The sequence below is a fragment of the Xenopus tropicalis genome, chromosome 6 (genome assembly GCF_000004195.4).
Source record: "Xenopus tropicalis strain Nigerian chromosome 6, UCB_Xtro_10.0, whole genome shotgun sequence".
Classification (NCBI taxonomy): domain Eukaryota; kingdom Metazoa; phylum Chordata; class Amphibia; order Anura; family Pipidae; genus Xenopus; species Xenopus tropicalis.
In genome coordinates this window covers 21,709,624-21,722,725 of record NC_030682.2, presented here as the reverse complement: position 1 = coordinate 21,722,725, position 13,102 = coordinate 21,709,624, and the positions used below count along the sequence as shown (strand labels likewise).

Sequence of the window (13,102 nt, the reverse complement as noted above, 5' to 3'; positions counted from 1 at the left end):
GATGAAAGGATGATTAACTCCAGATGATACAAGGCGTGTGGGTTTGATTAATTGTAGCAATATGTTTATTTGTTGGGAAACAGACACAGATCCTTTTATCCATTTGGTTTCCGCAGGAGGTCTTCCAACTGCTCACGTTTTACAAAAGAAGTGTCAAAAATATTAATATGGCTTTATAGTCTAGCAGCTGGATAAGAACCCCTGATCTCCGAGTTTGGTAGGTTTGCTTGGTGACACTGTGGTCCGGGAAATAACATTCCATAAGTTCACCAAAAGCAGAGAAACCTATCATTTTTAGTATATGAAAATGAACATGCAAAGTATTTCAGATTCTTGCCCATATGTTAGCTAGCGAACAAAACTGGAGAAGGAACACAAACACATTAGCTGCTTGTCCTAAAGGCAGCTGAAATCGTTTCCCATAAATATGATGTAGACAAGCAAACAATGGGGAGTCAATAACTGCAACAACATGAAGCCATACCAAGCATCCCTGGATACTTTCCTGCAGAGTTTAACTGGCAGACAGGACATTTTGTTATCCATGTATCACTATGCCATGCATGGTTTACTAGCTGTAATATACATTAACCCCACAACAGAGATTAAGCATGGGTGACAAAATGTACCATCTGCCTGTACCCTAATATATCTTCCCTCCTGTATAACATGAGTTCAAAGAAAAGGGCTAGTACTGATCATATTTTTTGCCTATTGGAAAAATCAATGTTTTTGTTATTTCTCAAGGCAAACAGGGAAAGTGAAGATGCTTCATGTTTGGTCCTGGTGAGATACATAATTAGATTGCCACTATGCAGCCCACATCTTTGCCCCTTTGTTGTGACTGTTTCATTATTAGTAGTCCATCATGCATGGGGATTGTCTGGGCACTAGGAACTAAATATGGAGTAGTTTCAAAACAAAAACCACAGATTTTTGTGAGTAAAACAATAGGCAAACGGTATATGCAGCACAATCCCTATTAATTACACTCATAATGGAACTGTGCCCTAACGAAGCTATCCCCACACAGTGCATGATAGTTAATCAGTTTGCAACAGATGGGGGTCCTGGTTTCTCCTTTTCCAGGTATTATTCAGTCATCCAACCATATCAAACCTTAAATTACAGCTAAGGGCACTCCTGACCCCCAATGTTGTTGTCTTGGGGGCACAGTAGCCCCAATGTCCTCTCCTTCCTATAGCTGCAATTGGTTTCAGCTGAGCAGTAACACATAAGATAAGAAACCATATCATGACAATGAAGCCTATAACAACTGCACTAAACAAACTAATTAGGAGGCAATTAGAAAAACTATCATTTCTCACCATTCCCTACTCTGAAAATCTCAAACAATTAGCGCAGTTAACATCCAGTTTTAGAACTCTGCTCTTCCATTAGCGAATATTAAAAGGAACTATTACATGACAAACTCTGAATCGCATGAATTATCTAACAAAATTCAGTGGAACAATAAATAGACATTTAACTAAGTGGTTGCCAGATAAATGAACCTTCCCATCCCACCCTGGCATCATCACAGGTTCTAAATGGATTTCAGAGGATGTCTGTCCTTCCAGAGATGTTGGGATTTCTCCAAGATGCAAGCAAAACGAATGATCCTAGGGATCCTAAGGATCATAGGGATTACTGAAAAATGTTATCATTACTTATCAGTGTGGGACCTAAATACCTAGGTTTGCTTTTAATAAATGTTAAACCTTCTAATTCCCAGTACTTAATTGTGTCATGTGGTGGGTGATTTTGGAAGGCATGTCAAGCTGTTTTACAAGACAGCATATAGATATAAGTGAAAATTTAATATAGCTTTTGTGAACCTAGAAATGGTTTACCACATTATCCAGTGATTTTTTTAACAGAATTTAACTTGTATGTATTTACCCTCTACTTTCTTTATTTTGCATTGAATTCTGAGAAGATGTCACTTGTTCAGCATATAGTTTTACCCATGCCCAAGCAGACACTACTTCACTGCAATCTCCCTATTACCCTGCCCCCCCCCCCCATTGGACTATAATGTTTTTATACACTGTAAGTAGTAAAGCCTTCCCTTCTTAAACATTTACTTATCTATGTATTGACTTGTACCAAGCTATTTTTTTTAGTTCTTTATTAACAGAATATGAAAATATAGCTTATATAAGGGCTTTCTAAAGATACCTACCTCCAGCTTCCATCAGCACCACAATACTACCATACTATTTCTAATCCAGCGATAACTATACCGGGGCTAAACAAAGTCAGATACAATTATGGTTTATGTTACATTAGGAAAGCTGTAACAATATAGGAAAATGAGTATTGTTCTTAATTCTTTTAATGTAGGATACAAATATATTATGCGCCATTACCGATATTTAATAACTTACATTAGTCCCTGCTCCTGTGAAGCTTACAATCTAGCACAAACTTAAAAGGATTCACTTAATTTTAAATGAACAAAAAAAATGAGTTTTGCTGGGTAATCAGCCCTGCTTTCTGCAGAAAGAAAACTTACAGCAGAGGAATAGCGAAGCCAAATACTCATGCAAAGTCCATATCTGCATATGCAGAGCGTGTCTCCACAGCACAAGTTAAACCAGATTTGCAAACTACATAATGCTGAGCAATTTTCACAGGTCCGCAAGCACAGCATTTTGCATGGAACCCGTAAGGCTGTTTGGGAGTGAGGTATCACAGAGAGATACGACTGGGTGGTGATCTAGACCAGTGTTCCCCAACCAGTGGCTAAGGGGCAACATGTAGCTCACCAACCCCTTGGATGTTGCTCCCACTTGGCCTCAAAGCAGCTGCTCATTTTTGAATTCGTGGTTAGGAGGCAAGTTCTGGTTGTGTAATTGCCAAACAGAGCCCAGTGTTTTTTGTAAACCGTATGAAAAAAAATGCTCTCCTTACCCAGTCAGACCCTTCAGACTGTCTGGAATGCAGGGAAAGACAGCCCCTTATGAACTTTTCCTAATGCCCAATGAGGGGGGATTTCCAAATGCAGACTACCTATTTGTATGAGTCTATTATCCCATGGAAAAGCATTGTGAAAGAGGAGCCCCTCTCATTTGTATGCAAAGTAGAACAATTCCTGAGAAGGAAACCCATTTCCACTCCCTATATTCCCATTTTCATGGAAATACCCCCTTAGTGGGCTCATCAGTGAATTGGAGGATTTTCTAATCACCATATGTAGAGCCGGGGAATTGGATCCATATAAAAAACATTTGGAGCAAGGACAACTTATTACAATGGGAACAGAACAGACTTCTAATTACCCACAGTTTATCACTAACTTAAAGGGGTGGTTCACCTTTAAGTTAATGTTTAGTATGTTACAGAATGGCCAATTCTAAACAACTTTTCAATTCATTAATTATTTGTCATAGTTTTTTTTAATTATTTGCCTTATTATTCCAACTCTTTGCAGTTTTAAATGGGACCCCCAGCAGCCAAAAACTTTTGCTCTGTGAGGCTACAGTTTTATTGTTATTCTTACTTTCTGTAACTTTCTTTACCTCTCATCCAAAATCACTCCCTGGTTGATAAGGTAACTTGAACCATAGCAACCAAATAGCTGCTGAAACTCCAAACGTGAAAGCTGCTGAACTGGAAATGAAATAACTTGAACTTGAATGAAGACAAATTGCAAATTGTCTTAGATTATTACTCTCTACATAATACTAAAAGTGAATTTAAAGGTGAACAACCCCTTTAATATTGCCAAAGGTTTAAAAGAAAGGCTTGTTTTACTATTTTCCATTAAAGGAATGGTAACATCAAAAAATTAAACTGTTTTAAAGTAATTAAAATATAATGTGCTGTTGCTATGCAAACAACTGGTGTTTTAGCTACAGAAAAGCTACTATATAAATAAGCTGCTGTGTAGCCATGGGGGCAGCCATTCAAGCTGGAAAAAAGGAGAAAAGGCACAGGTTACATAGCAGATAACTAGTAGATAAGCCCCATATAATGGGGGGTTATCTGTTATCTGCTAAGTAACCTGTGCCTTTTCTCCTTTGAATGGCTGCCCCCATGGCTACACAGCAGCTAACTTTTATAAACTATAGTAGTCTTTCTGAGGCAAACACACCAGTTGTACCAATGCAGGGCAACAGTACAATATATTGTAATTACTTTTATACACTTTCATTTTTTGGTGTTACTATTCCTTTAAGAAGAACAAACACTTTTAAGAACAACTGCATAGCTGCTGTATTTATTGCCTAACATAGTGCTATGCTTCTTAGAAGCCTTTTGTTATTAAAGATCCTGGTGTATTATTTCATGGGACAGGTGGGAGATTCCAGGTTACAACTGGAGGATTACCAGGCACCAGTGTTGGATGGATGGCTTTATGGCAACCCAAGGAAAGAATGAAGCTAAAACAAAACTGATGGGAGTGAATCAATTATCACAGGACTGGAAGACTATCTGATCTGTCAGCTGCTCCTGCTTTAATCAACTTGAAAAGAAATAAAGATTACAAAAATATATTTTAGAAAAAATTATGCATGTACTAAGAAATTGGCTGCAATCACATTTAATATGAGACAAATCAATAGTCAAGGCTGCTTTGGCTTGTGCTAATACCACTGCAACTCAAAGTTTCATTTTAATATACAGGTATGGGACCCATTATCCAGAATGCTCTGGACCTGGAGTTTTCTGGATAAGAATTGTTTTACGTCCGACAAAGATCAAGTATATCTTAGCTGGGATCAAGTACAGGTACTGTTTTATTATTACAGAGAAAAGGGAATCATTTAACCATTAAATAAACCCAATAGGGCTGTTCTGCCCCCAATAAGGGGTAATTATATCTTAGTTGGGATCAAGTACAGGTACTGTTTTATTATTACAGAGAAAAGGGAATCATTTAACCATTAAATAAACCCAATAGGGCTGTTCCGCCCCCAATAAGGGGTAATTATATCTTAGTCGGGATCAAGTACAGGTACTGTTTTATTATTACAGAGAAAAGGGAATCATTTAACCATTAAATAAACCCAATAGGGCTGTTCTGCCCCCAATAAGGGGTAATTATATCTTAGTCGGGATCAAGTGCAGTTACTGTTTTACTATTACAGAGAAAAAGGAAATAATTTTTAAAATTTTGAATTATTTGTTTATAATAGAGTCTATGGGAGATGGCCTTCCCATAAATCGGAAATTTCTGGATACTGGGTTCCCGGATAGCGGGTCCCATACCTGTATTCATTAATCAAATCTTTTGCAATTCACTGATCAATACACTGTGTTTTCAGGTCCCTGTTTGAATTTCCATCATATTCAAAATCATCCCTGCCCAAGCTCAAAGGTAGAGCACATAAGGTAAGGTTTGATCAACTGAAAAAAAAAGTCCCACACTGGGTTAAATTTCTTTACTACAGGAAAATATTTGGGATTTTTTCCACCGGTGAGAAAAAGTAAAAACAAGGAAATTTTTTCCCCTCTACAGCAAATCTTCCTTCCCAATCTGGTTAAACCAGCTCTTAAGAAAAAAAAAATAAAATACACACATAACAGCTCAAGCTGCTTTTGGAAGCAGAGAAAATGCCACTAGCACGGGGCATCAAACTGTACAATATGCAACTAAATGAATTAACAGTCAATGTGGTCCATGAATTGTGTTCCCGAATGTAGTAAAGATGAAATCAATATTTACATTTTGCCTTTTACTTAATGTCTCAGATGTTTCAGTGTCTGTGAAATGTAATAGGCTGTATGAAACCTAAAGAGAGGCAACCAGGAATAGTACATAGCCAGGAAATATATGCTGTACATTATCACTGCCCCCTGCCAGCATATTATAGTCTGACCAATAAAATACAATTTATGAATTATACAACACCCAGCAGTCAGGTCAAGGCTACATAGTACACTTATTATACAATTCCCCATAGGCAGCCAATGAGAGTAACACAATAAATGTAACCTTTACACAACTGGGAGCAAAATCAGAAATGTGCAAGAATGTTGCACATAATCAGACCCCTAGATTGAGACCCAGTAAGCAAGGTACTAGCTGAGAATACTTCTATGTACAATACATACATCTGTGTATATGTGTAAAGCTACATGTACATGTACTGCAACCAGTGGCAAAAAAAAAAAAATACCAAGTCAGGAAGAAAGACTGCACCCCCAGGACGGTGGGCACAGCAAAACAGGTAGATCATATTCCAAACTATTTTTTCAGTTTGTTTTGAAATAGTACACCTGAAAAAAAGAGGTTTCAAAGTTTTCAAATATTTCACTTGAGAAAGAAATAAAAAGTTTCATTTTTCACCTCTTTATCCCAGGAGCAGCACATTAAGAGCCTGGAGAGGGGAAATACATTAGTTGATGTATCTCTTACCTTCAGCCCTGAACATTACTAAAAATTGATACGTTGTTGCCATCCTTCCCAAAGCTACTTAAGATATACCAACTAATGGAACACATTGTAACAGTTTAGAGTCCTAAACCCTAGCTTGCTACTGGAAGGAATACTAGAGAGTTCATTTCATACACAAATTGATTCCATGACCAAGGGCAACCCCAAAACTCAAAGTGGCACATTTGCGAGGGATTTCCAGATAAACCCAAAATCAAAGCATTGCTGAATGATACTGCTTTGCACACCAACATTTACTGCCCTAACTTACGAAGTCTGTCTTGACAGCCAAGAGAATGATGTGAACATGAACCCAGCAATGTGCCATAAGCCCTAAAAACGTTCCAGTATCTGCATAGAGAGTGCAGGGTGCTAATTTTGAAACCCGGGGGAAGCCCTATAGGCCTGTGCATGATTTCTCTGCTGATCAGGAACAGCTCCGAGACATAAATCAAAGCAATCATCGTATTGACTACAGCTACACATTATAATGTACTGTTATATCAATAGCAACACATAATGATAAAATATCCGAATCTCATTAAATGTAACTAATTAAACATGAGTTTATATTGGTAGCTCAAATGAGTGTTATATCTTTCTGCATATCCCCCTGTTTACACGGCAAGAGAAACAGGTTTAGTGATTTATTACTTATCCTCCCGCTCTGCATCCATGGGGACGTGGTATCAGTCATCCAAACAGTTCCCATCAGATGACCAAGCCAGCCATATCATGCAGAACATAATGCTTTTCCACAGAACAGGATGAAATGAAAAACTATGCACTCTTTTAAAGGTAATTAAGCCCCATGTCCTCTCTGACGATGATTATCCATCAATAGCAGCTCCTGGGGGATGTTTCCCCTGACTCATTAATGGCAGTGCTGCAGAACGAGGCATACAAGGGACTCATGGAATAGCCATTTACATTATCATTAGCCTTTATTTATACAAGGTGCTGACATGTTTATGCGGTGCTATAGAGAGATGTAGGAAGAAGGTGGTTACAGTTTGGGTTCTGTTTAGATAAAGATGCTGCCACTTTAGCCCAACAGCTTTTCAGGGCCGTACATGATTCCTTTAGAGCAGTTGTTATTTAGACTTTAACGTGCTACACTGGCTTATAAAAAGGTTATAAGGAAAGACTGGAATACTGCTCCATCCTGATATCATTCCAGGAATATATAGGAAAGTAAATAAGGGTTCACCCAGTAATCTCACCATTACTGGCATTTAAGTTGATGATCCATATTACATAGGGCTGAAAAAAATAATTCCAATCGTTCTAGTGTAAATATTAACTGCATGGGAAACCACCCAGAATCATGCCACGTGCCACTGCCCTAAGGAAGACTCAAGCCTGCCTGCCCACCCATTCATTGATATTGCCCAACCTAGTGCACAGAATTCTCATTTATAGAGAATAAGAGAAAGTTAACTATTTTATGTTGTGTAAAATAAAGTCAATGCCACAAAATCACCTACGGTCAATTATTTGCACACAAAAAAGTCAATCAGATTTTTATGCACAGGGTTATTCGCTGCTTGCTGATAATCAGGCACATAAGAAAACAGATATTGGAATCTCTTAATTCTGTCCGGCACTAATGGCAAAGCATGTGGATACTTGTTATGTACTTGACATAATTTAGAGGACAGAATCCATAAACATACAAAAATTCCTTCGCAAGCACAATCACATATGTAGTTGTTGTTTACCTTTACATGCACGTGACATTAGTGCATAGAAGTAAGGCCACTGATACAGCGAATTATTTAATAAACTATTTTAAAACATGAACAACCCAAATTCAAGTGTATTCTTTATGATGTTCCAAGGGTTACACTACACAAAGCAGCCCCAATGCATCTTTATCTGTAGAAGTGGGTATGATGTTTCAGTCCCTGCAGGAAGATCAGGGGAGAAAATGAGTGTATTGATCCTTTTAACGGCAATCAAAACCCTGCATGTGTCATAGCTTGGCTTATCCTATATACTGCATTCAAGTGGTTACAAACAGAAACTGTATATAACAAGAGTTGCATTAAGAGGGTATCCACACAAAGGACTGAGAAAGATTTTTTTAGATCAAGAACTTAGATTGTAAGCTCTACAGGGCAAGGACCACCTTCCAACTGTGTCTCATACCACAGGGCATTTAATGTCTCTCTATTTATACTTTTTTGTTGTATTTATTATGACACTTGTCCTCCCTGTGTGTAATTGTATATATTGTACAGCGCTGCTTATCCTTGTATCGCTTTATAAATAAAGTTATACATACATACAAATACTGAACAAAATCAGACCTCAGATGAGACAGGCAGCCAATGGTCCAGCTCCTGTGAGTGATAACTCTGTGACCCCCAGCTTCCTCTGCAGTGAAATGACAGGAAATATTTGGTTTAGGTTCAATTGGCCGAATATCACCAGGAATCTCTGGCTTCATCCAGATCCCCAGACAGAATCCTGGGTTCTGTTTGTTCCAGCTTGTTACGAATTTGGAAGCAATCACGCTGCGCCACAATCGGTCTACTTTATTTTCCCTCCACAACAGAAGTTTTCAAGGCTCAACAGACAATTCTGCCTCTCTGCCAGCTAAGCCGAAATGACTTCTTTCTGACCAGCAGCATTCCAACTCGGCCAAACATAAACAAAACAAGAAGTTGTCCAGTCCCGTGACCAATATTCAGTATGATAGGAACATAGTTTAAATCAGTGGGCTCATTCTTCTAGCTTGCCAAGTGACTACAATCTCATCCCACAACTTTAGAGCTACTTTGCCTTTTTTTTCACCATGCCACACATGCCCACAGCCAGGCCTCACCCATTAGAAACATCCTGACCATAATTATAATGAAGCCACATACACAAGAACGCTTTGACAGTGCTTGCCCTCCGCTTAGGTTTTTGCCGGCAAGTTGCCAGCCAATAAAATGAGTACTGGAGTACCAAAGAGAACTAGAGTGCATCTGCCACAAGTACACCCTATAATGTGAAATGTGAGCATGTTAACTTCCCAAAGTGCCAACTGCATGCTGATAATTGTAATAAACAGGGATTTAGTTCCATGAAAGCTTGGCAAATAGAAACCCCACACACATTACAATAGGCTGGACGTTTATATGAAATTCACACAAATGGGAAAACTATGGAGCCCAGACATGTATACAGGAAAATAGGGGCAAGGAGTTACAGAGCAGTGCCCATAGGCACGCATGTAACAAGGGGCAAAGAGTTACAGAGCGGTGCCCATAGGCACGCATGTAACAAAAGGCAAGGAGTTACAGAGCGGTGCCCATAGGCACGCATGTACCAAGGGGCAAAGAGTTACAGAGCGGTGCCCATAGGCACGCATGTAACAAGGGGCAAAGAGTTACAGAGCGGTGCCCGTAGGCACACATGTAACAAAAGGCAAGGAGTTACAGAGCGGTGCCCATAGGCACACATGTAACAAAAGGCAAGGAGTTACAGAGCGGTGCCCATAGACACACATGTACCAAGGGGCAAGGAGTTACAGAGCGGTGCCCATAGGCACGCATGTACCAAGGGGCAAGGAGTTAGAGCGATGCCCATAGGCACACATGTACCAAGGAGCAAGGAGTTACATAGCGGTGCCCATAGGCACACATGTACCAAGGGGCAGGGAGTTACAGAGCGGTGCCCATAGGCACACATGTACCAAGGGGCAGGGAGTTACAGAGCGGTGCCCATAGGCACGCATGTACCAAGGGGCAAGGAGTTACAGAGCGGTGCCCATAGGCACACATGTACCAAGGGGCAAGGAGTTACAGAGCGGTGCCCATAGGCACACATGTACCAAGGGGCAAGGAGTTACAGAGCGGTGCCCATAGGCACACATGTACCAAGGGGCAAGGAGATACAGAGCGGTGCCCATAGGCACACATGTACCAAGGAGTTACAGAGCAGTGCCCATAGACACACATGTACCAAGGGGCAAGGAGTTACAGAGCGGTGCCCATAGGCACACATGTACCAAGGAGTTACAGAGCAGTGCCCATAGACACACATGTACCAAGGGGCAAGGAGTTACAGAGCGGTGCCCATAGGCACACATGTACCAAGGAGTTACAGAGCGGTGCCCATAGGCACACATGTACCAAGGAGTTACAGAGCGGTGTCCATAGGCACACATGTAACAAGGGGCAAGGAGTTACAGAGCGGTGCCCATAGGCACACATGTACCAAGGAGTTACAGAGCGGTGCCCATAGGCACACATGTACCAAGGAGTTACAGAGCGGTGCCCATAGGCACACATGTACCAAGGGGCAAGGAGTTACAGAGCGGTGCCCATAGGCACACATGTACCAAGGGGCAAGGAGTTACAGAGCGGTGCCCATAGGCACACATGTACCAAGGAGTTACAGAGCGGTGCCCATAGGCACACATGTACCAAGGAGTTACAGAGCGGTGTCCATAGGCACACATGTACCAAGGAGTTACAGAGCGGTGCCCATAGGCACACATGTACCAAGGGGCAAGGAGTTACAGAGCGGTGCCCATAGGCACACATGTACCAAGGAGTTACAGAGCGGTGCCCATAGGCACACATGTACCAAGGAGTTACAGAGCGGTGCCCATAGGCACACATGTACCAAGGAGTTACAGAGCGGTGCCCATAGGCACACATGTACCAAGGAGTTACAGAGCGGTGCCCATAGGCACACATGTACCAAGGGGCAAGGAGTTACAGAGCGGTGCCCATAGGCACACATGTACCAAGGAGTTACAGAGCGGTGCCCATAGGCACACATGTACCAAGGAGTTACAGAGCGGTGCCCATAGGCACACATGTACGAAGGGGCAAGGAGTTACAGAGCGGTGCCCATAGGCACACATGTACCAAGGGGTTACAGAGCGGTGCCCATAGGCACACATGTACCAAGGGGTTACAGAGCGGTGCCCATAGGCACACATGTACCAAGGAGTTACAGAGCGGTGCCCATAGGCACACATGTACCAAGGAGTTACAGAGCGGTGCCCATAGGCACACATGTACCAAGGAGTTACAGAGCGGTGCCCATAGGCACACATGTACCAAGGAGTTACAGAGCGGTGCCCATAGGCACACATGTACGAAGGGGCAAGGAGTTACAGAGCGGTGCCCATAGGCACACATGTACCAAGGAGTTACAGAGCGGTGCCCATAGGCACACATGTACCAAGGAGTTACAGAGCGGTGCCCATAGGCACACATGTACCAATAAACACCCAGCCCACCCTTGCTCATGTTTAAAGGCAGTTGTGGGATTTCTACTGCAACAACTGGTTGGGTGTCTGAAGTTGCCCACAGTTCTGGGGGACACCCCCATTGAAGGACAAATAATGGGCTGCTCCAGTAAAAGGAATACCCCATTATGTGTCCTTGAAGGGGGGAGTCCCATTAAGCAATGCAGAACTTCAGGCTCCCAAGCAGTTGTTGTGTATAGGCGGTATCACCGCAATATATAGAACTAATAGTGTTCTGCTGGCCGAGCTCCCCTGCTTGCAGAGACAGGGCTCCCTAATAGATTTCCCACGGTTCCACCTACCTTAGCGATGGCCTTCTTGTACCTGGTCACCGCTTGCTGGATGAGGCTGGAAACTTTCAGGTTGCCGTCCCCGCAGGGCACCACGACCCGCGTCCTCCCAAAGCTCACCGTCACCTTCATCCTGCGCCAAAAACCCACCCCGGGGTCTTCCCGCGCCCCAGCCCAACGCAATTAATCCAGGGTTCCCGTGTTCCACTCCGTGCCCTCCGGTGTATGCAGGGCCTGCTACCGCCTCCTCCCTCTACACTGCATGTGAATGCCAGGCTCCTCCCACACTTCTCCGGCAAGCTTGTCTGACCGCCGCCAACACACCCAACCCCAGGTGAGAGCCAACGTGCTTTCACCAATCCGAGCGCTCCCGCTGCTGACAGACAGCCGGCTAAACCTATCGCATGTACGAACAAAGTGTTGTGTCCGGACACAACATTTTAAATCTATTTGTGATTGGTCAGTTCTATAGGGCTGCAGGACTGAGTTTAGTATTGAAAGGAGCAGTGCGGGGGCTAGTTATTGTGTGCTACAGATGTGACTTCGGGAGTCCGCGCTTTTATAGTATTGCTCATAAGGATGCCTCATACTTTGTAATGCGGCTCGGAGTCTGCGAACTGGCGGCCAAGCAGCTACCTAACCAAATATAGCCTATAGTTCAGCCTGTAGCCTAAACTTATTGTTCATTTACTGCCGTTTGTTATGTTTTCTTATCTCTTCACAGGCTGAAGAAATTAGTTGAGGCTACCTGGGGTAATGTTACACTTTTAATTCTCTGATGTATGTAGGGTTCCCCAAAATTTGGGTCCCCTAGGATGGTTGCCCCAGGATAGACCCCAGGGAGGGTAACACTTTAGTAGTGGGACACCTTGGGTGGTTTGGCACTATAAGGGTTAACTGGGATTTAGCTTCCCTGCAGTTCAGTAGTTAGGCCACAGGGTGCACACAGTATATAAGGCTGTGCAGCCATGTGCCTGCAGGTCTTATGCCTGGGACCCCTCTGGCTAGAGGATAGTGACAGGCTGGGTCTAGTGAGTTAGATGTGTGTCATAGACCATTCTAGGAGTGGTAGACAGGATTATTTAGCTGGGCAGCTTGGCCCCACCAGGAGGCAGATGAGATTAAGATCTCCCAGCATTGATAGCTGGAGTCAGGGATACAAGAGTGAGGAAT

The 13,102-nt window shown here is 42.4% G+C and overlaps 1 protein-coding gene across 9 annotated transcripts in view; it reads right to left on the bottom strand.

The window, feature by feature from the left end:
- pard3 (par-3 family cell polarity regulator) overlaps nucleotides 1-12,250 on the bottom strand; it is a 347,219-nt gene extending 334,969 nt beyond the window's left edge. For 5 of the 9 annotated variants that reach the window (XM_004915467.4, XM_004915469.4, XM_004915464.4 and 2 more), the window contains exon 1: nucleotides 11,942-12,061. In XM_004915467.4, the coding sequence (XP_004915524.1) occupies nucleotides 11,942-12,061 (120 nt within the window). Of the gene's footprint in view, nucleotides 1-11,941 lie in introns of all 9 variants that reach the window. The other 4 variants (XM_004915463.4, XM_004915468.4, XM_012965666.3 and 1 more) reach the window with 1 other exon arrangement.
- Nucleotides 12,251-13,102: the final 852 nt, after the last annotated feature.